This window comes from Neophocaena asiaeorientalis, unplaced genomic scaffold, assembly GCF_003031525.2.
Source record: "Neophocaena asiaeorientalis asiaeorientalis breed wild unplaced genomic scaffold, Neophocaena_asiaeorientalis_V1.1 scaffold30, whole genome shotgun sequence".
NCBI classification, from domain to species: Eukaryota; Metazoa; Chordata; class Mammalia; order Artiodactyla; family Phocoenidae; genus Neophocaena; species Neophocaena asiaeorientalis.
Window position 1 is genome coordinate 11,832,341 of NW_020174923.1, and position 20,112 is coordinate 11,852,452.

General features: G+C 60.3%; 3 protein-coding genes across 6 annotated transcripts in view; 2 read left to right on the forward strand and 1 right to left on the reverse strand.

Annotated features, from left to right (window-relative positions):
- Nucleotides 1-111, reverse strand: part of ARL16 (ARF like GTPase 16) — a 6,271-nt gene extending 6,160 nt beyond the window's left edge. The window contains exon 1 of one of the 4 annotated variants that reach the window (XM_024761154.1): nucleotides 12-100. In XM_024761154.1, coding sequence (XP_024616922.1) covers nucleotides 12-72 — 61 coding nt within the window. In that variant the 5' untranslated portion in view covers nucleotides 73-100. Of the gene's footprint in view, nucleotides 1-11 lie in introns of all 4 variants that reach the window. The other 3 variants (XM_024761155.1, XM_024761152.1, XM_024761153.1) reach the window with 3 other exon arrangements.
- A 176-nt stretch (nucleotides 112-287) lies between these two features.
- On the forward strand, nucleotides 288-13,417 carry HGS (hepatocyte growth factor-regulated tyrosine kinase substrate). Its single transcript, XM_024760911.1, has 22 exons — nucleotides 288-392; nucleotides 1,779-1,863; nucleotides 2,187-2,262; nucleotides 2,635-2,727; nucleotides 4,219-4,342; nucleotides 5,455-5,507; nucleotides 5,925-5,993; nucleotides 6,668-6,792; nucleotides 7,823-7,901; nucleotides 7,968-8,066; nucleotides 8,155-8,250; nucleotides 8,882-8,920; nucleotides 8,998-9,138; nucleotides 9,239-9,298; nucleotides 9,796-10,006; nucleotides 10,343-10,515; nucleotides 10,590-10,730; nucleotides 10,813-10,990; nucleotides 11,709-11,842; nucleotides 11,928-12,047; nucleotides 12,205-12,294; nucleotides 12,720-13,417. Exons 1-22 carry the CDS (start codon nucleotides 356-358, stop codon nucleotides 12,828-12,830), a joined length of 2,334 nt encoding a protein of 777 aa, XP_024616679.1. The 5' UTR covers nucleotides 288-355; the 3' UTR covers nucleotides 12,831-13,417.
- Nucleotides 13,418-15,029: 1,612 nt separating this feature from the next.
- Nucleotides 15,030-18,620, forward strand: MRPL12 (mitochondrial ribosomal protein L12). Its single transcript, XM_024761089.1, has 5 exons — nucleotides 15,030-15,197; nucleotides 15,793-15,979; nucleotides 16,153-16,236; nucleotides 17,998-18,132; nucleotides 18,230-18,620. Exons 1-5 carry the CDS (start codon nucleotides 15,124-15,126, stop codon nucleotides 18,344-18,346), a joined length of 597 nt encoding a protein of 198 aa, XP_024616857.1. The 5' UTR covers nucleotides 15,030-15,123; the 3' UTR covers nucleotides 18,347-18,620.
- Nucleotides 18,621-20,112: the final 1,492 nt, after the last annotated feature.

The following is a 20,112-nucleotide window of genomic DNA, read 5'->3' on the forward strand; positions in this document are numbered from 1 at the left end:
CGGAAGGATAGTCTGCAAGCGTTTCACCAACAGCGTCTTCCCCACACCCGTGGCCCCGAGCAGAAGACACATCCCGCTCCCTGCTCCACTCTACATCCGTGGCTCGGCGTCCCGGCGACGCCAGGCCTCGCCCCCGGGCTGCTCATTGGTTCCCAGAGCTTACCGTCTCAGTGGGCGCGGTCCAATCTGCGCCCAGCCTCTGGGGCGAACGGAAAGGCCCGCCTTCCCGCGGCTCGCGAGCAGGCCAGCGACGTGCGCGTGCGCGCACCCGAGGCGGCAGACGGAAGCGGAAGTCGGGGGCGCGCCGGCTCTCAGCGGGGAGAGCTACGGCGTCAGGTCGGGTTCCTGGGTCGCCATGGGGCGCGGCAGCGGCACCTTCGAGCGTCTCCTAGGTAACGCGGCCCCCGCCCCCGGAGCGAAAGCCCCTGGGCCCCAGCGCTCCGGGGCGACCGCCGCGCCACCCGACCTTGGGGAAACGACCACCAGCGTCTGGCCGAACAGGCCTCACGTCCTGAGTCACGAAAACGGGTGACTCAGTGAAATAGTAAAATCTCAGTAGACTCTCCCTACCAAAACCTAGGTTGCATGGGATTTGGGAGTTCTGACCCATACATGGGCCCCAGAGGGTGGAGCCAGCAATGTCCTCTGTAGGTCCTGCCAAGTTCTTTGGAGCGCTGCTTCCCCAGGGACCCAGACCTGCGCCCAGTGTCCCCACTGGGCTCCCGGAAGCGCCCAGGGCTAGGAAGGCGTTTCCTCTGTTTTCTGGGGTGGATAGCTGATCCTTCTGAGCCTCCTGGAGGTCACAGATTTTAGGAAGGAAAATCGATTTTTATGGGCGAGCCCCCACCACTCCATGAAACCGTGTGTGCTCTGTGTTTGGGATCGGTGCTCTGGGTACTGGAATGGTCAGCCCGAGCCTGCCCTCCTTGTTCCTTGAATATGGTTTCAGAGGGACCTCAGATGAGCCGCCTTTCTTGCTCATTGAACATACAGGCCCCGAGGAGCTCAGCTTATGAGGTTGTTCAGGCTTTCAGTGGTTAGTCCAGAAGTTACTCCCAGATCCATGTTGACCATTTGTACAACTCCAGGGAAGATGGTACTGGCTGGGCTGGAGAGCAACCCCTGAGCAGCACATCTGTCTGTCTGAGGCCACAGCGACATAGACTAGAGGTGGTAGTTGGAGAATCCTTGGCGGGTCGATCCTGTCTGCGCCCCACAAAACACTTGAAACAGAGCACTGGGGTCTCTGCTGCATGCCTCTCCAGCCATGCCTCAGCTGAGAGCTAATCAAATAGGTTAAGCTTCTGAAAAACCAGGGACTCTGAGGGATGAGGCAGCAGAGTTCTCTTTGTTGAGAAACAGCTGAGCATAGTGTTGAATTCTGGCTTTGCCCCAGCAAGCTGTGTGAATTCAGGCAGTGACCTCACCTCTCTGTTTCAGTTTCTCTGTCTTCGGAGAAGGTGGAAATATCACCTAACTCTTAAGGTTGTGTGAGAATTGAGTGAGTTCATGTAAAATGTTTGGAACAGCACTTGGCATGTAAAAAGCTCACAACAGCGTTTTCCATTGTTATTTTCCAAGCTGTTTGTCTGTCTTTCAGGAAGGACAGTGCTTTCATGGTTATTGTCAGGTGTCAGGAGCATTTTCAGTAGTTTTGTGTTTGGTCCAATGTCTAAAATGGGAAGGGGGCAGTCCCTCCTGCCTGTTGCTGAGCTGGGGGGCCACCTGGGGAATCACAGAGCAGGATGAGCCCCTGTAATGGTGAGTTTCTGTCTTAGACAAAGCGACCAGCCAACTTCTTCTGGAGACCGACTGGGAGTCCATCCTCCAGATCTGTGACCTGATCCGCCAGGGGGACACGCAGTAAGTGCTCCCTCAAAAGCAATGGGGTGGCCACCCCGTGGACTAGGGTTGCTTGGTGTCTGCTCATCTTCCAAGATCCTGCCCGGATGGAAGCCAACCACGTTAGGCCCTGGTGGAGGACTGTGTGGTCTGTGTGCTGGGGTTTTTGAGATCTTGGGACGATTAAAGGACTTTCTCTGTACAGCTTGGGAGGGCACAGTTACCTGGACATTTGCCTGGGAGGTGTCTCAGGGACCAGATGGTGGGTGGGCTTTTCTCAGTCTTAGAGGCTGTTTTCTTTCTCTTTTTCTCTTTCTGCTTTTATCAATGCCTTTTTCTGTCAGAGCAAAATATGCAGTGAGCTCCATCAAGAAGAAAGTCAATGACAAGAATCCCCACGTGGCCTTGTATGCCCTAGAGGTAATCAGACCCTGTACTCCAGGTGGCACTGGTGGGGATAGCAGGGATGGGCGCACCGCCAGAAGTGGAGGCACTGGGGCCGTGGGGCAGGGCTGGGAGCAATGCCTCAGCTATTCCACCTTAGGCTGACACGTGTGGGCCCTGAGGTTGACTCCAGTGTCTGTCCCTGGTGATAAAACACAGAGTTAGAAGAAGCAGGTGTACCCCTGGCTGCTTCCTGCTTCAGAGACTGTAACGCGGGCTTTCTTGTCCAGCTGGGTGGCCTGAGGGCCCTGTTGAGGCCCGCCTTCTTGTGGGGAGGTGGGCCCGTCCAGGACGGGGAGTTCCTGCCCTGACCAGAGACTTAAGTCTACCCCACCTTGGGGCCTGCAGGTCATGGAGTCCGTGGTGAAGAACTGTGGCCAGACGGTTCATGATGAGGTGGCAAACAAGCAGACCATGGAGGAGCTGAAGGAGCTGCTGAAGGTGGGCACTCTGTGGGGAGCAGGGAAGCCCAGACTGGGGTGCACCACCACACGGGCTTCTTGGGGCTTTGCTGGTGGGAACAGTGCCAGGTGCTGGAGGGCTGGAAGGTGAGTGTTCGTGGTCCCTGCCTGGTGAGGTCAGGCCTTCCCAGAAGTCAGCGGGGCTGCATCTGGGGGTGTGGAGGAGACCCCACTCCTCCTGCAAAGTTGGGAAGGCTTCCTGGGGGGCAGGAGCTGAGTCTTGAAGGGCAGGGGATGCTCACTGAGCAGTGGAGAAGGTGGGGAGGGAGCTGTGTGCCATGGGCAGAGGTTGTTAAGTGGAGGCCTGGGGTCCCCAAAGGCTTGGGTAGAATTCTGAGCAGGGAGGCGCATGAGTGCTTGTGGAGGGAGAGTTGGGGAACAGCAACAGCAGAGCAGGGACGCCAGGGCAGTGGGTTTTACGCGCCCCCCACCCCCCCGTGGGTGAGGGGCATCCCATGGAGCTGAGGGTGCGGGTGCCCTGGGTGGCAACCAGGGAGTGAAGCCCCAGCACCAACTCCGCTGCCACTGTGGCCTGGGCCCTTTGGGCGCCTGTGGGCCTCACAGCCAGGAGCCCGTCTGGGGCTGAGCTGACGGCGGGGCTTCTCCAAAGCCCTGACTGGTGACTTGGCCAGCCCCTGCTCTGGCCTGGGTGACAGCAGAGGAGTTAGAACCCGCCCTCCTTGTCCTGGCACGATCGTGTCCTGTTCACACTGTACATGGTCTGAGTCCTCACGGGCAGGGCTACCTGGAAAGGGGTCCACTGACTGGACCCCGATTACAGGGAAGAGTGGGAACCCTGGCACGTGAGCTGTGCTTGGTGTCTTGAAGCAGCTTTCTTGACCCACCATCCTGAGCATAGTGTGTGGATAGGATCCTGAGAGAGCTCTAGAAATGTGATTGTCTGTGCTTTAGCTTGGTGGTGCTGGTGGCTCTGTATGTGGGGAACTTTCTGGAGCCACTCCCCCGCCTGCCTGCGCTGCCTATGACTGGAGGGAGGGGGCCAGCCAACCGTGCGTCTGCTTCCTCAGCCCAGGCCTGATTGGCTCTGCCTGTCAGAGGCTGGCCTTAGCTGGCAACAGAGTGGGTTATAGGCTGAGGAGCTCGCTAGGCGGTCAGTGTCCTGTAGGGCACGGTGATGGGGTGGGGAGAGACAGGTAGTTATGGGGCAGTAGGGGTTTGAGAGCCTCCACCTGAGGGATGCGCAGCTTCACCTAGGCAGTTAAAGATAAGTCCAGGTCCTGAGTGGGCAGACAGGTGCAATGGATTTGTCCTTGGGGACAGGGCTTCCTAAAGTAGGCCTGGGTCTGGGGAGTGGGTCACTACATGGCCCTGGTGCCCCACTTGGGGCAACCTCTGCCAGCCCCAGTTGCTCGGAGTGTTGGGGTCTTGCCAGCTGCTTTTTCGTGCTGAGATGTCTCTTTGGCACCTGCCTCTCCCAAGGTTCTTATCTTCTTTCCTCTCTTCTCCACAGAGGCAGGTGGAAGTAAACGTCCGAAACAAGATCCTGTACCTGATTCAGGCCTGGGCGCATGCATTCCGGAACGAGCCCAAATACAAGGTCGTTCAGGACACGTATCAGATCATGAAGGTGGAAGGTGAGTCAGGGTAGTGGGGAGCAGCACGGTCCAGCGTCAGGCCTGGGACATGCCACCAGGAGTTGAGGGGCTGCCCTGCACAAGGCGGGTCCAAGGGTGGCTGTGCCCGCCCCGTGCGCAGTGGGGGTAGCACTGTGCTCTGGGCACAGCGGAAACTCCTAGAGAGTTGTAAGTGGGGGTGTGGCAGCTGAGGTGTGCTTCTTAAGGCCCACTGTGTGTTCCTCCTGGCTGTTGCGGTGCCAGCAGAGAGGTGGTGGGCTTTGGCAAGGAGGGTGGTGGATTCAGGCCTTGTTTGGAGGATTTGCTGGTGCTCTTGCCAGGCATGGAATGAGAGGGCTGGGCTGGGGCCTCTCCCACCTGTGCTGCGGCGGGGGAGGGCAGGTCCTCTGGCCCTGAAGATGAGGCATGGAGTGGGAGCAGGGGCAGCGCCTGCTGGCCGCGGGGTAGGCAGGACCGTGCAGACAGTGTGTGATGAGGTCGGTGAGCTGGCCTCAAGCTCCCAATCCCTGGACCTTATACACGAGAGAGAATGCGCAAAGCTTTACTTGGGGGGAATTCCCTGCCGATTCAGTGGTTAAGATTCCAGGCTTTCACTGCTGGGGGCCTGGGTGGACCCCTGGTTGGGGAACTAAGATCCCCATAAGCCACACAGCATGGCCAAAAACAAAAACAAAGCTTTTATGGGATTCCCAAGGGGTCCATGTCTCAAAAAACAGCTTAGGAACTCCAACTTTTAAGAGCTCTGGGAATCATGCTTGGCTGGGGTGCGGGACCAGGAGCCAGATGGACTGGGGAATGTCTATGAGGCCTTGATGAGGTGGGAGCAATGCCTGGCTCTGTGTGTGGTCCCCAGGACAGAGCGGCCTGTGGGGAGCCAGCCCAGCTCGGGGGCGGGCCGGCTGAGCTGTGCCCCAAGGCGCCCTTGCCCAGTGTGGGGTCACCGTGCCTGCTGCCCCGGGGCTCTGGGCCTCTTCTGTCTGTTCGGGGAGGCAGATGCCAAGAGCTAGGATGCAGCTCTGGAGGCGTCAGGGCAGATGGGTTCGGGCAGGTGAGGCTATGGGCCTCGCCCACTAGGGCAGCACTTGGCAGTAACAGCGGCCTCCTTTCTCCAGGACACGTCTTCCCAGAGTTCAAGGAGAGCGATGCCATGTTTGCGGCGGAGAGAGTGAGTTCACTGGGTGCTGGAGGTCTAGGAGTTAGGCTGCTTTGAGAAGGCAGAAGGGAAGCCCTGGGATCTGGGCTTATTGGCAGCAGGTGAGCTGCTGATCTGTCTCAAAAACAAGAAAGCTTGACTTTTTTCAGTAGAATATGCAGCTGTGTCTGCAGGTTGAGACAGGAACCCAGTTCAAGGTGCCTTAGGGCTGTGGTTCCCACAGCCGTGAAGACAAATACTTATATGTCCCCAAAGCTGTGGGAAGTCTTGCTGTAAGGTCTTTAGAAAGAAAGGAAGACTGTTTTGGAGGGGGATCCTTCCTCGAGTCATGTCTGCAGTGAGTTGGCTCTAGTCCCTTGCACACACCTGTGGGAAGCGGGGATCGGCAGGGAGGGCGGGACTATGTGACCCGACTCTGCCTGTCCCCAGGCCCCCGACTGGGTGGATGCTGAGGAGTGCCACCGGTGCCGGGTGCAGTTCGGGGTCATGACCCGCAAGGTGAGTGCACCCGCCTTGGGGAGGGACCTGGCTCCACGCCTGGCCGGGGCAGAACCCAGGCCACCTGCTGTCATCACAAGGCCACCGCACCCACGCATGGGCCTTTCTGTCTTGGCTGGGACGTGGCAGTGTAGGGAGTGTGGTCACCTAGGGTTGGTGTCTGATGGTCAGTGCTGTCAGGTGAAGTTCGGGCAAGGCTGCACCCCTCTGGGAACGGGAGAATACCCCACGCCCGGGGCTGGGGGTTTGGGTCTGCGTTGCCTCGGCCAATAGCCTCTTGGCCAAGTCTGCTCAGCTGACTTGGCCTGTGCAGCTTGGACCCTCCGTCTTCCCACCAAAGCCCAGGCTGGCCGTGGCAAAGGCTGGGGCCTGGGGCATCTGAGCAGACTCACCCGACTCACCGTCCAGCAAAACTCGTTTATTGGGACAACTCATGCATGTTTTTTGTGAATTTTTCTTCGTAATTTGACATCTTTTCCTCAAAGTGGAGGCTACAGTTGAGAGCTTGCAAGTGCACCCTGTTCCCCCAGGGCCTTTGTGGCCTCCTGGGCTTGCCTTCTGCCCACCCTGGCCTAGGAGACCCGGTCTGGCACGTCCTGCAGTGGGCGGTGCTGGGCGGGGGGTGGGCGTGAAGGGTGGCCAGCCAGGCTGCCCTGACCTGTCCCGTGTCGCAGCACCACTGCCGGGCATGCGGCCAGATCTTCTGCGGCAAATGCTCCTCCAAGTATTCCACCATCCCCAAGTTTGGCATCGAGAAGGAGGTGCGTGTGTGCGAGCCCTGCTACGAGCAGCTCAACAAGTAAGTCCCCTTGGACACTGAGCGGAGCCAGCTTCTACCTTGGTAATCGGGGGCGGGCGGAGCAGCAGACTTGGACAGAGCCAGGCAGGGCCCCCGGCTCTGAGACCTGCTAGCTAATTGCTCAGGTTTCTTTTTGTAACGTCTTAGTTTGGGAGTGACACTTAGAGAAGAGATGCAGGAACAGTCTGGAGACCACACACACACCCTGCCCCTCCCACAGCCTGGGTCCCTCGGCCCCATTGACTCCATCACACCAGCCCTCCCTGCATCTGCCTGCATGTCCAGACACATACACGTTGTGTCCTGAACCAGTTGAGAGTGAGCTGCAGGCACCCTGTCCTCCTCGCCTCGACCTCCTACGTGCGCTTCCCTGGAGGAACTTTCCCCATGTGACTGCTGCCGGCTGTCGAGTTGGGGCATTTAGCATCAGTGTGGTTCTGACACCTACTCCCCAGTCCCTGTCCAGGGTTCCCGTGTCCCAGTAACATCCTGCGGCGGTTTTGTCCTGTCAGGACCCAGCCACCACATCAGCTTCCTAACCCAGCATGTTTTATCTGCTTCATTTTTTGTGACGAGGACGTCGCTGAGGGGCCTAGGCTGTTGTGGCATATCTCTAGGTTTGGGTCCAAGGTTTCCTCGTGGTTAGAGACAGGTTCCGTGCGGCTGGCCTGGGAGCCTGTGCTGTCCATCTGTCCCAGAATCAGTGACGGAATCTGATCCCTTGGTGAAGTGGTGTCTGCAGGCTGTTCCACCGGGACGTCCTTTTCTGTGGAAAGCCGGAGCCAGGCGGGTGTTTGAGCCCCATTTGCAGGAGGGGGAGCTGTAGCTTAGGCCAGTGACTTACCCAGGGCTCCACAGCCCAGAGGTGGCAGCTGGTTTGAGGGTCCAGCTTTTCTCTGGAATGTGGTCTGTGGAACCCCCGTCTTCCTTCTGTGGGGACGTCGGAGGGAAGCCCCAGGCTGTGTCCTGAGAACTTGTGGGGGGCCAGGGGTACAGTGCCCGATGACGTATAGCGTCCTGTCTCCTCCAGGAAAGCGGAGGGAAAGGCTGCCTCGACGACGGAGCTGCCCCCGGAGTACCTGACCAGCCCCCTGTCGCAGCAGTCCCAGGTACTGCCCGGGCCTGCGGGGGCGCCTCAGCCCTGGGCCCGGCTCACCCTGCCCTGCCATCCTCAGCTGCCCCCCAAGAGGGATGAGACGGCCCTGCAAGAGGAAGAGGAGCTGCAGCTGGCCCTGGCCCTGTCGCAGTCCGAGGCCGAGGAGAAGGAGAGGATGGTGAGCCGGGGGTGGCCTCGCTGAGTCTGGGGGTGCCAGGGGAGTCCGGGGGCACCCTCACAACACCCTTCTCCTGGTTCTCCTGCAGAGACAGAAGTCGGCCTATGCCGCGTACCCCAAGGCGGAGCCCACACCTGTGGCCTCGTCAGCCCCTCCCGCCAGCAGCCTGTACTCTTCGCCCGTGGTGAGCCCGCCCTCCGGCTCAGCCCCACTGGCTTGGACCCCCTTCCCATGGTGGGGTGGGGAGGCGGGGGGGTGGTGCCCCAACCTGGAGGCACGTGTCTCATGGGCAGGGGCAGGGTGCGGCCTGGCGCCCACGGGTCTCAGCTCCCTGGTCGGAACCCCTGTGGGATAGAGGGCACTGTAAAGGCTGGCGGTCTCACTGTCGAGACCCTGGTCTCTTCCACAACCCCAAGAGCAGGAGGAGGTGAGAACCCCTGGGGTCAAAGGTGCTTTGCGTTTTCTGGCCTTCAGTGGGGCCGTCACAGGTCTGCTTTTTGGGGATGGACCCAGCCTCTCTTTGGCCTCAGTTCTCTTTGTAAAAAGGGGGTGGGTGGCAGGTGGGAGAAAAGGTTTAGAAAGTCACTTGCAAACTCTTCAGGGCTCTGTGGGTGGGGCTGAGAGCAGCCCTGCCACCTGCCTACCTGTACCTGTGGTTCGTGGGAGGGCTGGTGGGGCACCACACTGTGCCCTGTCTACGGTTTTGGAGCCTCTAGGGTCCACCGTCATGGCTGCGTCATCCAGGCCTCCTGAGCGATGGCCAGGGTTGCTGCTGCTCCGGCCTATGACGCCTCACACCCCCCACATCTCCCCAGAACTCGTCGGCGCCTCTGGCTGAAGACATCGATCCCGAGGTGAGGACACCCTGTGTGTGGCGCTTTCCCCTTGCTGCCTCCTGGCCCTTGGGAGTGACCCCCTCTTGCCTGTGCAGCTCGCCCGGTACCTCAACCGGAACTACTGGGAGAAGAAGCAGGAGGAGGCCCGGAAGAGCCCCACACCATCTGCACCGGTGCCTCTGACAGAGCCCGCCGCCCAGCCTGGGGAGGCACACACAGTCCCTGCCAGTGTGGAGGTAAGGGGGCTGCTCTCACGCTCCTGGCCATGGTCCCTTGGGAGGGGGCTGCCAGGACAGGCCAGGGGCGGAGTCCCAGTCACTCTCTGGTGTCTTCCAGACTTCCCTCCCGGAGACAGATCCTCAGCCTGTAAATCCGGCCGGAGGCCCCTTTAGTGAGGTAAGCAGTGGCTCCCTCCTCAGGCTGGGGGCATACTTGGCCTCCCGGAGCGCAGTGTGCTAGGCCCTGCCCAGGCATCTGTCAGGAGGGCCGAGCTGTGCCCGCGGTGACCTCCTGGAGGCAGGCCATTGCAGCTCATGGCTCTCCGTTGAACCTCGCTGGGCTGGCTGTGGGCCAGAACTCGGCTACTCGCAGCCTACCCTGAATGGATTGGAATATTCTGGGGCTCTGCACTTTGGTGCCCAGGGGAATAAGAGGCTAGAGCCAGGACAGCCTTGTCTCGGCCACACTGCGCCTCTGGGCAAAACCCAAGCCTCCCTGGGCCTTAGTTTCCTCACGTGTGAACCGGGTGCTGAGGGTGCCCCTTGCAGACCCACCGGGAGGACCAAGTCAGATGTGCAGCAGGTTCGGAGCTCAGCGGCCAGATGGTGGGTCCCTGCCCCTGCTCGTGGACCTGGGGGCGAAGGCACTCAGCCAGACCCCCTGTGCCCCGGCAGCAATACCAGAATGGGGAGTCGGAGGAGAGCCACGCACAGTTCCTGAAAGCCCTGCAGAATGCCGTCACCACCTTTGTCAACCGCATGAAGAGCAACCACGTGCGGGGCCGCAGCATCACCAACGACTCAGCCGTGCTGTCCCTTTTCCAGTCCATCAACGGCATGCACCCCCAGCTGCTCGAGCTGCTCAACCAGCTGGATGAGCGTAGGCGTAGGTGCCGCACACACCCTCCCGGGCGTCCCTCCGGGGCCACGGGGCCTCCCGTCAGGGGCCAGCCACATCCCCTCAGGGCAGTGGGTGCCCTCCGCCAGGCGTCATCAGGCCTGGGGTCGTATGGGCAGGGCTGCCCTGAGGGACCTTGGATTCTACAAGAGATAGTCCCAGTGGCAGGAAACGTCCCATTGAGCGCCGGACAGTCAGCTGGAGGAAGTGTGTGCGTGCGTGCGTGCCCACCCACCCTGGAGCCCTTATGCCAGCTGTGCCCTGTTGACAAGTGCTCAGCTGGGGAGCCATTGCCAAGGCCCACACTCTGCCCTCTCCCCACAGTGTACTACGAGGGGCTGCAGGACAAGCTGGCGCAGATCCGTGACGCCCGGGGGGCACTCAGTGCCCTGCGGGAGGAGCACCGGGAGAAGCTGCGCCGCGCAGCCGAGGAGGCCGAGCGCCAGCGCCAGATCCAGCTGGCCCAGAAGCTGGAGATCATGCGGCAGAAGAAGCAGGTGCGGCAGCGGCGGCCCAGCCCTGGGGGTGTGGGGGGCAAAGCCAGCACTGACGGCTGCCTCATGGCCCACAGGAGTACCTGGAGGTGCAGCGGCAGCTGGCCATCCAGCGCCTGCAGGAGCAGGAGAAGGAGCGGCAGATGCGCCTGGAGCAGCAGAAGCAGACCATCCAGATGCGGGCCCAGATGCCAGCCTTCTCCCTGCCCTATGCCCAGGCATGTGCCTGCCACACGTCCCACTCCCTCCAGGCACCCTGGTGACTGAGAACTGCCCTGAAAGCCGTGTCTCTATCCCCAGCTCCAGGCCATGCCTGCAGCGGGGGGCGTGCTGTACCAGCCCTCTGGCCCAGCAAGCTTTGCGGGGACCTTCAGCCCGGCGGGCTCAGTGGAGGGCTCTCCCATGCACACCATGTACATGAGCCAGCCGGCCCCAGCCACCAGCGGCCCCTACCCCAGCATGCCTGGGGCCGCAGCAGGTAACGGGGGTGGGGGGTGGGGGGCGGACTGGCGGAGGGCCAACAGCCCAGATGAGCCCTGGACCACTATCCCTTTCTTCTTTTATTATTTCAGTGTGATTTCAGAGTTACAAAACAGTTGGCAGAATGGTACAAAGAATTTTTCAGATTCCCAGACATTTCCTTGTCAGCACTTGCCCTCTCCACACACACTTTTTCTTCAGACCCGATTTAGGGTGCACGGCAGGCGTGACGCCCTTCACTCCTAGAGGCCTCGGTGCATTTGCTAAACCAGGATGCTCCCCACGGCCTGGGTACAGATGCCGGAACAAGGGCTCTGAGGCCGTGTTGTGACTGTGTCCATAGCCGGCTCAGCTCCCACACAGTCCCAGTACCCCGTTTGTGCCAACAGGAAACCTGTCACATGTTTAGCTGTCCTGCTTCTCTCACCTCCTTTGATCGAGAATGTTCCTTGGTCTGCCCTGGCATTCTGTGACACTGACTTCCCAAAGAGCACTGGCCCGTCGTCTTGCAGACAACCCCTGTTTGGGTGTCACTGGTCTTCGGAGAGTGTGACGTTCTGGGGGTCCTTTGCTATCTTTGTTGATTTCACTTACTTTCGTTTTGTGAGAATGTGAAACACAAACTTGGTTCCAAGTCATAAAGAGAAGCAAAAGTCAGAAGAGGGCTCCCGCCGTCCTCCCCACTTTGGGGTGGTGAGCTCTTTCTTTTCCTCCAGATCCCAGCATGGTGAGCGCTTACATGTACCCAGCAGGGGCCGCTGGCACGCAGGCAGCCCCTCAGGGCCCCGCCGGGCCCACCACCAGCCCAGCCTACTCATCCTACCAGCCCACTCCCACGCAGGGCTATCAGGTAGGTGGGAAGGCCGCCCCCTCCGCCACAAGGCCAGTGGGGCAACTGGGCTCAGCCTTCTTCCATTGCCTCCTCCCCTCCACAGAACGTGGCTTCCCAGGCCCCGCAGAGCCTCCCGGCCATCTCCCAGCCTCCGCAGTCCAGCACCATGGGCTACATGGGGAGCCAGTCAGTGTCCATGGGCTACCAGCCTTACGGCATGCAGGTGAGAGGTTGTGGGGGCATCGGATGGGGGCAGTGCTGGGCAGGCTCCACTCTCTGCTCACTGCCCTACGTCCCCTCCACTGCTTTCTCCTTGCTGGTTGGCGTTTATCTGGTTACAGAGCTCCTTTCTCAGTGTGGGGTTGTTTTATCCTCCACAGAATCTCATGCCCACCCTCCCCGGCCAAGACACACCTCTGCCGCCCCCGCAGCAGCCCTACATCTCGGGGCAGCAGCCCGTGTACCCGCAGGTGAGCCTCTCCCGGGGCCAACACCATGGGTCATGACAGGGGACAGGTTTTGCTCTGGGCCCCCCTCAGCAGCGGGGCTGCCCTGGGAAGTGCAGCCAGTGTGGGGCAGGATGGCTGCTCTGCGGGCAGGACCAGGACAGACACTTAGCAACACCTACAGGTGCCAAAGCACGCATTTACTAAAAAGCCCAAGGTCACATCATCTCCGGTCCACAGACATGAATCGGGAACACCTGGGGTCTGGGCTCTGCTGGGGACAGGAAGAGTGCAGGGAGTCGGGAGGGTGGGCTCGAGGGGCCTGAGTACCAGGGCAAGACTGGGATGTGGCGTGTTCTGGAGAGGAGCCGGTATAGGGTGGGGTGGCTGGGGCCTGGAGAGGGAGGACAGACCGATGGGCCATGTGTCGTCCCCCCCCCCCCCCACAGATGGCGCCCTCTAGCGGCCCTCCCCAGCAGCAGCCCGCAGTGGCCCAGCAGCCGCCGCCACAGGGGCCGCCGCCACAGGGCAGCGAAGCCCAGCTCATCTCCTTTGACTGACCCCAGCTGGGAGCTCCCCATCCAGAGTAACACTACGGTTCTCCAAAACCACCGCCTCCGTCTCTAACTAGCGTCGTCCTTCTGCCTCACTCTCTCCCCTCTGCGTGTAGTGTCCCTGCTCTGCACGGGCAGGGTGGCCCTTCACCCTGGCCCTTTTCCGTCTTTGTCCTCACCTGCTGGCTTCTCGTCCCCCCAGGCCCCATCCTTGTCCCTGTCTTCTTGAGTTGGTGTCTGGCTCCTCTCCCCAGGGCTGGGCCTCGGCGGGGAGGGTGGAAAGGAAGGACTTTCTCTGAGAGGAAGCCCCCAGCCCAGCACGTCGGGTCCCTAGAGGGCCAGGTGGAGTGGGGTCTCTGCTCCACACAGCTCATGCCCTCCCGTTCCCACCCAGGACACCTTAGGGCCTGTGGCCTGTGACTAGTGTGAGTGCTCCCCAGAGTCCTCCCCTGCAGGCTGTCAGCAGGGGTGCTGTGGTCCTCACAGGAAGGATGGGGCCTGTCTCCAGCTTCTCTGCTTCTGAGCCGTCATCTCATCCAGTGCCCTGAGTAGACAGAATGGAACAGTGATAATAAAATGTCTTTCAACAAGTATTTGGGTGTCTGCAGAGAAGGTGCTGAGCAGCTGGTCCAGCTGTGGACAGGGGTGTATAAGGTGCCTCCCCACAGGCCAGCTGCCCCTCGCCCCAGGCCCAGCTCCACAGGAGTCTCAACTGGTAGACGCTGCTCTGCCTTGAGATCTGCTGTTTTCCTCCCTGAGACTGAGCACTAGGAGCTGTCCTCTCTCCACCCAGCCCTGTGCTGCCCTGACTCCCGTCTGAGTCTGGGATGCCAGTTGAGAGTCGTAGCCTAGAAGAAAACATTTAAGACAACGCAGACTCACAGCCTCTCGCATTCAGGATTCAGAACATTTCACAGACTTTGGACAAACCTCTTGGGTGACCCCCATTTTAGCTTGTCTGCGAAGGAATCGACTAGTTTAATAGGCACAGAGCTCGGGTCAAAGGAATGGCCAGAATCACAGAGGTGCTGGGCTGAGAGCAGCCCTGTCTCCTCGCTCTGATCTAAAGTCAGGGCTGTTCTGCCTGGGCTCTTAGGAAATCATCTGTGGCGACAGCAGCGAGGGGGAATGCTCTCTGTTGCATCTAAAGAGGAACGGCCCCAGGACCTGAAGGGCTGGGGATACCCCATGTGCCAGATGTTTAGGAGCTGGACTAAGGCAGGGGTGCAGAGGCTTCTGGCAGGTGGTGACAGAGCCCAGGCTTACAAATGCTCTTCTCCCAGGACCCCGTCTGACCCCTTCCGGGCTCAATCACAACCCTTAGCAGACACTGTAAGCCGAGTCCCGAGCTCCCTGCGGGTCTGGTCCAGGCGGAGGGCGGCGGCCTGGCTTCCAGGGTGGCCAGGACGGAAGGACAAAACGTGCGCCCGTGCTGGCCGGAAAGGCAGCCGTTTAGGTACAGGAGGAAACCGAGGAGAAGGCGGCCCAGAGGGCAGGGGCGCTCCTGCCGCCAGGTGACCACAGGCCACGGACGGCCGGACCACCGGGGCGAAGCTACCCAGGAAGGGAACTGGGGACCCTCGAGCCCGCCCTGCGGTAGCGCAAACTTCACGAGCCCGGGCTCGGATGCAGGCATCACTGCGCCGTCCAACAGGGCCAGGTCCCGGCCGGTCGTCCCTAGTGGGATTGCCCGGGGGTCCAGTACGCCTCCCCGACTCGGACGGAACCCACGCCGTGGCTCAGCCTTCTCTGGGCTTCATTCGCCCCACGGGGCGGAGAGCCCGGGCCAGCCGCTGTCCGGCCGCCGCCAAAGAGTGGTCTGCGCCTGTCCCGTCCATCGTCTTCGGGGTAATCTGGGAGCGAGAGGAGGCAAGTCGAGGTGAGAGCGCCCTCCTCCAGCTCGTTTGCTCGGCGGCCCTGGCGGCTAGAGCGTCCTCCCTAGCTCCTATACCCGATGGCCCTGGCGGCTAGAGCGTCCTCCCCCAGCTCCTATGCCCGATGGCCCGGGCGGCTAGAGCGTCATCCCCCAGGTCCTAAGCCCAATGGCCCGGGCGGCTAGAGCGGACTCCCCAGCCCCTATGTTCGGCGGTCCTGGCGGCTAGAGCGTCCACACACCACCCCCCCCGACACCCAGCTCGCATGCTCGGCGGTCCTGGCGGCTAGAGCGCCCTCCCCACAGCGTATGCTCGACGGTCTTGGCGGCTAGAGCGTCCTCCCCCAGCGCGTATGCTCGGCGGTCCGGGCAGCTAGAGCGTCCCTCCTACTGGGAGCCGCGTGTGACCTTCTCGCTTGCGGAGCGATGCTGCCGGCGGCCGCAAGCCTCCTATGGGGGCCGTGTCTTAGGCTTCGAGCCGCCGCCCTCCGCCTCGCCAGGTACCGCAGGCCGCCGAGGGCCGGGCAGCCGGGCACTGAGGGTGCAGGTCGGGGCGGCGTCCGCGGGCGGGGGGCCACCCCGGACTCGGTGGGTCCCTACGGGGGTGGTGGGCGCGGGGCCCCCTCCTGACAGTCCCCTAACCGCGGGGGCCGCCGATAGTTCCGGCGTGGCCCAGGATGACCTTGGACCGGTCCCTGATTATTTCCGAGCTTCAGTTTCCCCGGCATCACAGTGACATGGTAGGACTTCCATGAGTGGATCTGGCGTTCTGCCGCCAGGGGCCTTAGGTTCTGAAAGGCTTTGTGCCGCAAAATGCATTCAAGTAATTGCCTTACTTTCGTGGGTTGGTATAGTTCATCCAAGCCGGAAACAGCGTCGTGGGTAGCGTGTCTGCATTACAGTTACGTGGGTTTCTAAGGCCCTTTGAAGAACATAAAGTAGCTGGGAAATCCCTTTGTTATCCACGTGGACCCTGGAGTCTGAGAACCTGAGTCAGGACCAAGGAGCTAGATCTTCTGAGCTCATGGCACCTACCTGCCTGGTCCGTGTCACCTGCTTGTGCCAGGCTGATGACTCTGTTTGAATGGGGGTTAGGCAACAGGTACCTCGTGTCTGCTCCGTGCGCCTGATGAGATGCAGCAGCCATCGAGGGGGGGAGGCCCTTGCTGGTGCCCCCCTGGATAACACCCCCAAGGAGTACCCCCCCAAGATCCAGCAGCTGGTCCAGGACATTGCCAGCCTCACGCTGCTGGAGATCTCAGACCTCAACGAGCTCCTGAAGGTATCATGGCCTAGGCTGGGTAGGGAGGTCTGGGGCCCTTTCCTGGGGTATTTGGGAATTTGGTAAATTGTCCAAAGTGTGCTCCATGAATGCAAGGACCTTGCCAGGCATGTCCCTGAGCGTGTCTTGGTGTGATGGCCAGCTCCTGAAACTACCTTTCTCTGTTCCTGCAGAAAACGTTGAAGATCCAGGATGTGGGGTTCATGCCGATGGGTGGCGTGGTGCCTGGTGCTGCCCCTGCCGCAGCAGCCCCCGAGGTGAGATCAGGCTGGGGTCCCGTGCACAAAGAGGTGTTTCTCTGGTGTCCAGCTGCCGTCTTGCCTCACCTCACGTAGCCAGGTTTCTCTCTTCGTCCCTCATCTGGCTTCTGCATCAACCAAACACACCCTGCGAGTCTGCGTGCGCTTTCTGACTGTGGGTGCCCCTGCAGCCTCCCTGGGACCTCCTCCCTGCCAAGGATGTGCAGGTCCCTGCCCATATGAAGACCATGTTCCTAGTAAAAGGGGAACAGCCAAAGGAGAGAAAACAAGAAAAAAAGAAATTTTATCAAACAGAACGGGGAAAAGAAAAAGGAAGAAACTTAAGAAACGGGGAGGGTTACAGTTTCAAGGAAGGCTGCAATGAGGAGGTGACTCTGGGGGAAAACTTGAGGAGTTGAGGATGACAGTGAGGCAGAGGGATGGCAGGCACGTGGGCCATAGAGCATGTCGGTCTGGAGCAGAGAGTGGGGGAGGTGAGGGGCAGCCCCATCCTCTGGATGGCTGGGGCAAGTTTGGGTCTCTTTGTGGAAACCAGAAGACTTGAGTCCACAAACTAATTTGGGGTATGGTTTGGTTTGGGTTTTTTGTAATTTTTGTTACAAGTCTCGAACTTGTAACAAAAGGAGGAATGATAATACAATTACCCATATATCCATTTCCCAGCCTCAATAATCGTAAAGGTTTTGCCATATTTGCTTCTCCCATCTCTTGAAGATTGAGGCAGATTTCAGATCTGTTTTGCCTCGTGTGCTGCAGCATCCATTCTGCCCAGCATCCTTGCTGTGAGCCTTTTTGTACAACAAGTACAATTAGCAGGGTTTTCTATCCCAGCCCTTTCAAGTTTTGCTAATAGTTCCAGACTTTCTTTAAAACAGTCGTTTTACTCAAATCCAAACAAGGCCTGTGTGTTGCATTTGGTTGTTGCGTTTCTCAAGCCTCTTAAATCTGGGTCGCTGCCCTCAACCCCGTCCCCCCAGCCATCACCTACTAAGGAAACCAGGTCAGGGGTCCTGTGGAGTGTCCCACGTCCCAGATGTGTCTGATGGTTCCACCAGCGTCATCCACTTCTCCCCCCACTGTGAACTGGAAGGTGGCTTTACAGTCTGAACATTTGGGGCAAGGAGAGAGAGAATTACTGTGTAACTTGTCTAAACTGGAGCACTTTTAAGAATAAAGGGGTGCTGTTAATAATTATGCAGCAGACCCAAACCAGGACTGCCCCAGGCTGTTGGGTCATGTGGTCCTTGCTCTAGGGGCGCTGCAGTCTTCACTCGTGACAGTAGGAGCTCTGTCACGCCCGGTCGTCCCATCGTTGGTCACTTGGTGGAGCTGAAGCTGACTGTATATTTGTCATCAGTATGTAACCTTGGGCTTGGCTGACCACTGCACCAGCACTGCTTTTCTGTAGCATTATTTTATGTGCAGAGCACTTTTGGTGTCGCTCTTCCTTGTCTCGTAAGTTACAATTTTTAAAGGACAAGGAAACTAGAGTGCTGGGTGGTGGGGACAGAAGGCAGTTTTCGAGCAGCCTCTGGAGAGATGGAGCGGAGTGGGTGAGGGAGGAAGAGCACCCAGTTGGGCAGCCTGGGTCTACCTGGCCTGCTGTGGCCTCCCACTGGGATCGTAGGCTTTGCTGGGCAGCCGGCCTGGGCCTTGCCTTTGGGGTTACAGGACATGGTGGCCCAGGAGTGAATCTGCTTGCTTCACCCCATCCTTTCTCATCTCGCCACCCACTTCCTCCCTCCCTCCCTCCCCCAGGCAGCAGAAGAAGACATCCCCAAACCAAAAGAACAGACGCATTTCACCGTCCGCCTGACAGAGGCAAAACCTGTGGACAAGGTGAAGCTGATCAAGGAAATCAAGAACTTCGTCCAGGGCATCAACCTCGTCCAGGTGAGGCTCCGTGTACCGCACAGCCCTCTCCCACCGTCACTGACAGCTCTCAGGCCTGCCCAGGCCCAGGCCAGGTTCTGACTTTGCTCTCTGGCAGGCAAAGAAGCTGGTGGAATCCCTGCCTCAGGAAATCAAAGCCAATGTGGCCAAGGCCGAGGCCGAGAAGATCAAGGCGGCCCTAGAGGCGGTGGGCGGCACCGTGGTTCTGGAGTAGCCGCCCAGAGGACTGTGGACAGGGGTCCCGGGCCCCGAGGGGGGCTCTACCTGCTCCTCGCGAAGCACCCAGGCTCAGCGGACAGAGTGGCCTCGGAGCAGAACTGGGCACCCGCACTACATGGCCAACTCCATTCTGGGACAGATGTGGATGGACCTGCTGAGATGGAGAGGGAGGGGCAGCCACTGCCCGTTCAGCCCCAGGGAGGACTCTAGAAACTACCAAGAGTGTACATGCCCCGCTGTGGCTGCTGGGAAAAATGCATTGTCCAGGCCCTGTGTGTGGAGTTGTTTGTCAGGTGGGCACTATATGCGGGGGGCTGTCCTCTGAGATCCCACTGCAGACGGCAGCCCAGAGGCAGCACAGAGGGCTCTGGGCACTGCCTGTCCTGCTTGCAGGGGCAGCAGCTGCTGCGTGGCTGGTACCAGATCTTCACCTGGGAGCTGGTGTGGGGCGCCTGTGGAACTCCTTGCCCTTAAACTTTGGCGGTCTTCAATAGCACATGCAACCCCTGGCCTGGGCAGGTGGGAGTGAGGTGTGTACCGTAAGTGGGCACAGCAGCCCTGTGAGAGGCTGCCCAGCAGGCAGGAGGATGTGTTTTGCAACCTGCAGCAGTTGGGGGTGTCAGCTGCTCCCTTAGAGGGGGCTCAGGGAGCTGTGTCATGGAGCCAGGGGCGAGGTGAGAGAGGTGGCCTGGTGCCAGAGTGGTGTTTACAGATGGCAGTGGCCGCCTGAGCTTGCAGGCCCTGCCTAGTGCCCTCCTGCTCCAAGGACCCTTGTCTTCCATCTCTTGGGGAAGCTCCATCTCAGCAGGGCCCAGGAGGGGGCGGTAGATTCCTTCCTCATTGGCCCATGGCAGGAGGCCCCTGGGGCTTTGGGCAGAGCTGGAGGGCAGGTGGCTGCAGGACATTTTGAGTGTCCGCTCTGGGAAGGCACATAGTTCTTGTGACCCATGGGGGCCCACCCCTTCTGGCCTGGGTCTCCAGGTCCCACCTGGAGCCCCCTCCCTTGGCTCTGAGGGACCAGAAGGGGACACTAGGTCTGGGAATGCCACCCTCTGGGTGGGACGGCTCAGGACAGGCCCAGGAGCTGCCAGGCCCCCAGGTGGGTGTGCCCAGCGTCCCCCACGCCACCTAGGTGTCCTCCCTGAGGACGTGCCCCCGGCTGGCCTTCATTGTAGGAAGAGTCCAAGGACAGGGTAGGCAGCCCCCTGACCAGAGAGCCCCACTGGCCAAGCCTGTGGCCCATGAGGTTACTGATTCGCCAGCAGCAGATCTCTGGGTGTGCCTTTTCTTAGCAGAGGGGACTGTTGGCCACCTGGGGCTGGGTGTGGCCTGCTGATCCTGCTGCCTTTTCCTAGGGGCAGGGAGTGGTTCCAGGCTCAGGGACACCCCCCAGCCCAGGCATTCGTGGTCACGGGGCCTCCCCCACCCCCGCCAGTGACCTGGAAAGGCTGCTTGTGCTCTGAGCTCCTCCATCTTTCCAGGGCAGCTGGTGTGACGACTGGGGCTCCCCTCACCCCACCCCACAAGGATGGGGCCCTCTGTTCCATGCTGCGGGTGACTGCACCTCTGGGACCATCAGGCCCGACTCCTCCCGCCTTGTGTACAACACATGGGATGCTGCCATGGTGCTCCCACCTGACCTTGAAGTCCTACCTGAAGGCTCTGTGAAGATCCCGGGCCTTGCCTTCCCAGGCAGCTCCCTGGCCCAGGCCTCCTGTTGGGGGTCCTGGCCCCTCCACCTCCCCCGATCTGCTCCAGCCT